Here is a 4,820-nt window from a genome sequence, read left to right on the forward strand (position 1 = left end):
CAAGGCGGGTTGTTCAGATCCCGGAGGAGAAGCTGCAGAATCAGCCCGCGTGAAGGAAGGAAGTCCGGTCGCTCCCAGAAGGGTTGCGTAATCCGCGTCAGCCCTCGCTGGCTTCAGCAGCCTCCCGATGACATAAACGGCTTTGCGTGCTAAAGCCGACCGCTGCCTCGGGCAGAACTTGTGCGGGGGTTCATGGAAGCAGACCCTGAGCTCTGCCTTTTCTGGCGGAGCGGTAGGACGCCTTTCCTAAGGTTCGAAGCACTGTTCCCTTTCTCAGCGGCAGAATCAGCTGCCTTGGCTTTAAATCCAAGGGAAAACGTTGGGTTCTTAGTGTGTGGGAGGTGGGTTTTTTGGGGAGCGGGGCTTTGGCTTTTTGGTTTTAAAGAAATGAGCGCACTTGTCCTAGGCCGTCTTCCCAGCGGAGCACCTTCCAAACATCCTGACGCTTTGTCTCTCTCCCTCCCCATCCTTCTCGCCCTGTCTAGGTCCGGATTGTTCTGTCTCCCCTCCTCCTTTCCCAAGGACGAGGATCCTCCTGCTGATGCGCGCAGAGACGCCGCGCAGGGCGAGCCGGAGCCGCAGCCCGCTGGTGAGCAGCCCCCCAAAGCCAACAGCGATGAGCAAGTGCCCCCGCTCCTGCCTCCCCCGCCGCCTGGCAGCCTTCCTCCCTACCCGCCCTACTTCGAGGGAGCTCCCTTCCCTCGCCCGCTCTGGCTGCGGCACACGTACCACCAGTGGGTTCCGCAGCCACCGCCACGGACTATAAAGAGGACGAGGAGGCGCTTGTCGCGGAACCGGGACCCGGGGAGGCTCATCATGAGCACCATCCGGCTGCGGCCGAGGCAGGTGCTCTGCGAGAAGTGCAAGAACACGCTGAACCCCGAGGATGCCAGCACCGCCAGGCAGAACGCTAAGACCCGGAGGAAGCTGAGCGTCCAGGACAAGGAGCAGAAGAAGCACAGCGACTCCGACTACGCCGAGAAAAGGATCAAAAGAGAAAAGAGAGAGGACGACAAGTTTTCGGGGGAGCTAGTGCATCGAACGCCGGTCATAAAGATATCCTACAGCACCCCGCAGGGGAAAGGCGAAGTCGTAAAAATCCCTTCCCGGGTCCATGGCTCGGTCAAACCCTTTTGTCCGGAGCGGGTATTGGAGAACGGAGGTGAGGACCAAGAGGAGCCCAGCGACTCCGAACGCTGTCGAGAAACCAGGTGTTTGATGGACAAGTCGGCTGGCGGCCAGCTCGCTTCCATTCCAAAACTGAAGCTCACGCGGCCGGTGCATTCCAGCGCGGATGGGCCGCCCCCGAAGATCCGGCTGAAGCCCCATCGCATGAATGACGGTCAGAGCGTTTCCATTTACAAGGCAGAGCTTATTGACGAAATCAGCGTCCTTCACAACAGCAGCGAGTCCAATCCCGGCGCCTTTTACAACGGCGAATCCGCGGACAGAGGCTTAGCCGAGATGTCTTCAGGGAGTTCTGGGGAAGATGAGGACTTCCGAAGGTTTCCCCGGGGTAAAGATGGACACGATAACTTGGCTTTCCTTATGAATTACCGTAAACGGAAAGCAGATTCCTCCAGCTTATCGGTGTGTAGCAATGACAGCCTGGACGAATCCAAGTCTTCGAGCTCGGAAGTGACATCACCGGAAATGTGTGACTTTTTGCCTGGTGATGATGCGTCCGTCTCCTCGTCTTCCAAAGATGAGCGTAAAATGGTGCCGCCGCTCACGGTCCGACTGCACACCCAGAGCGTGTCCAAATGCGTCACGGAAGACGGCAGGACTGTTTCGGTGGGGGACGTTGTTTGGGGTAAAATTCACGGTTTCCCATGGTGGCCAGCACGTGTTCTTGACATAAACCTTAGCCAGAAGGAGAATGGGGAACCCTCGTGGCAAGAAGCTAAAGTGTCATGGTTTGGGTCTCCGACGACTTCGTTCTTGTCCGTTTCAAAACTCTCTCCTTTCTCTGAGTTTTTCAAACTGAGGTTTAATCGCAAGAAGAAAGGGATGTATCGGAAGGCTATCACGGAGGCTGCAAAGGCGGTGGAGCACCTGACTCCAGAAATAAGAGATCTCTTAACGCAGTTTGAGACATAACTCGGCCTCTGCTATCAGGTGAGTGCTTGCTGACTAATGCTTCCCCTGACCCCCCCGTGGCTTTTCACCCACACTCCCCTGCTCGTTTGCATTTGGTTTTCCTCAGAAACCGAGGCGGGCGGTTGTTAAACGCCTGGCTCTTAGTTGGTGGTGGCTGCTGCAGAGCTGCTACGAGTCTGTAGTTCCAAACCCTGGGGTGAGCATGGGAATCGGAGACCCTGCTCTCGGAGGGGTGTCCCAAGCAGTTGACGCCGTGAGGAAGCAAGCATGGCTGGCTCAGGGAGCCAAGGGGAAGGTGTCGGCACCCTTTACAGCCGGGCTGTAGCGAGTGTTGAGGGTCCTTCGCTCGCACCAAGGCCGATCCTCCGTGGCCGGAGGGCTGACAGCTCCTGACTTCAGGTCTCTAGGAAGTATCTCTTGGTTCCGAGAACTAAAACTCTTCTTGGGATCAAGATTGTATTCACCGTGCGTAGGCGGTGGTGCCCAGCAGTTACCCGTGCAGTTCAGGGCCCTTGGCCTGGCCCTCCCCGGCAGCTTCACTGGCCCCCCGGGACGGGTGGCTCCCCCAGGCACTTTTTGTATGGCTCTTCAGCATGAAGGAACTGGGGAGCAGTGTTTCTGCCTTTCTCACAGCGCTTGGGGTTGGCTGGTGCCTGCCGTGTTGGTGCGTTGCTGCGGAATGGCCTGTACCATCAAATTAAATTCGGCGCTTCACCTGCAGCCTCTTGGTTTGAGGACATGAGGTGGGGACACAGATGGGGGGGCTGATGCTCTGTAGTGCCACCACGTTTGGCGTCTGCTGGTTGCAAGTGTGGAGGGGAGCGGGGCTCCCTTTGTCATCATTCCAAACGTGGCGCAGGGTGAAAGTTTGGTACCTAAAAAGACAGGATGGGATGTGACTGGGAACAGAAATGCCATCTGTAATTTCAGCTGATGCTGCCTACCGCGCTGCCCGCTGAAACCCATGGGAGAACTCCAGCAACTTGAATCAAAGCTGGAACTGTTTCATGACCTCCATCGCGCTCTAGGCAAGACCTCACCCGTCATACTGTTAAACAGAGGGAGGGATTAACTTTTTGCCTGGAAAACAGAACTAATCCTTAGGAAGAGTCCTGTTGCCAGAGGCCTTGCTTTTTACACCGTGGTTCATTACGTTGTCCCCTGAATTTTCCTGTTAGAAGGACGGTGTGTACACGAGTTGACACTACTCCTACCTGTGCTCCTCCACCTGAACTATCGGCGTGCAGTGGGTCTGCGATGGGCAGGGCTCCTGTAGTCTTGGGGAGGGAAAAGGGCTGGTTTTGTACCCTCTGTCACGGGATGTCACCACTTGCTCAACTGTGGGGAAGGACTTGCTTTGCCTGGGTTACTACTCACAGAACCACAGACTGGTTTGGGCTGGGAGTGACCTCAAAGCCCCCCAGTGCCACCCCCTGCCACGGGCAGGGACACCTTCCATAGCCCAGGGTGCTCCAAGACTCATCCAGCCTGGCCTTGGACACTCCCAGGGATGGGGCATCCCCAGCTTCTCTGGGAACCTGTCCCAGTGCTCCCACCCTCTCTGGGAAGAACTTTCCCTCCCAGTGAGCCTGGCTGGAGCATGGCATGTCCGTCCCGTGTGCTCACGGTGTCTGTACAACCGGACACGCGAGCGAGTAAAAATGTATAACCGCAGCGTTTCGGCCTCATCCCTGTTCTTGCCCCTTCAAACGCTGCTTAACTCTGGCTAAAGGCTTTATTACATCAAGAGCGTTTGGATTGCACCCAAATTCCTATTAGCTAGATCTGGAGTATAAATAAACCTGCTGCCCAGAATGTGCTGTCCTCGCCAGGGAAGGAATCCTGGTCAAAATCCATCGCTCTGGTGGGAACAGTGCTGGATTTAAAGGAGCGGCAGAGCCTCCTCCTCGGCGCCGTCTTTGCTGTGTGCGCGGCTGGGGCAGCGTTGGCAGAATGTGCCGTCACCGACGGCTGGTGGCTTCTGGGCAGGAGAAGGGGCTGGGGGAGGAAGCCCCTCCAGCTTCAGATCGGTCTGAGTGGCCATGCCAGGCAGTCCCTGTGGAGCAGGACAGCCAAGAGCATCTCTGAGTCCAGCCCTGGAAGTCGGCACGGGAGATGTGTGCCCCGGCACGTGTGAACCTAAGGGAAAGGCTGCCGGCTCTTCCCAGAACCACGGCAGACGTGGGGTCACGGTGAGGCCTGGCCGTGACTGGGGTGACAGGACGAGGGGGCTCTAGGGCTCCAGGAGGAGAAGCTCTTGCTCCCGGAGGAGACGTGGGTTACTGCAGACACGGCGGGTATCTGAGGTACCAGTGCGGAGCAGACGGGATGCAGCAGGCCTGTGATCTGGGAAAGAACAGTTGAGGATGGTCGGAAAGCGATGGGAGGGCCTGGATTAGACCAGACCCGTCCTTCCCTCTGTCCTCTGGGCCAAACCTCTGCGCGTACATGGGTACGTAGGTACGTTTAACGCGTTTTGCCATTTCGTTGGCCTCCTCCGGTGCCTTCCCAGAGCTGGTCTCTGCCCTACGCGTGCCCAGGGTCAGCTGCCAACCCTGCCTGTCCGGGGGTGGTAGTGGGATCAACTCCCCGTCTTCCATGCGCCCATTTCCTGCGCTTCCTGAGCAGTGTTCTGTGTGTTCCTGCGGTTCCAGTGTGTCTGGTGTTTGGGCACATCACTCGTAAAACAGCTGGTTCTGTTGGGACCTGCCCTGCAGTCC

At 57.5% G+C, this 4,820-nt stretch overlaps 1 protein-coding gene across 1 annotated transcript; it reads left to right on the top strand.

Moving 5' to 3' along the window:
- Positions 1-522: 522 nt before the first annotated feature.
- PWWP2B (PWWP domain containing 2B) lies at positions 523-2,120 on the top strand (the record flags this gene model as incomplete). The annotated part of the gene is made up of 1 exon (XM_010146479.1): positions 523-2,120. A coding segment is annotated over one exon (1,578 nt), but the record flags the coding sequence as incomplete, so codon positions are not given.
- Positions 2,121-4,820: the final 2,700 nt, after the last annotated feature.

The sequence above is a fragment of the Eurypyga helias genome, unplaced genomic scaffold (assembly GCF_000690775.1).
Source record: "Eurypyga helias isolate BGI_N326 unplaced genomic scaffold, ASM69077v1 scaffold30062, whole genome shotgun sequence".
In the NCBI taxonomy this organism is placed as follows: domain Eukaryota; kingdom Metazoa; phylum Chordata; class Aves; order Eurypygiformes; family Eurypygidae; genus Eurypyga; species Eurypyga helias.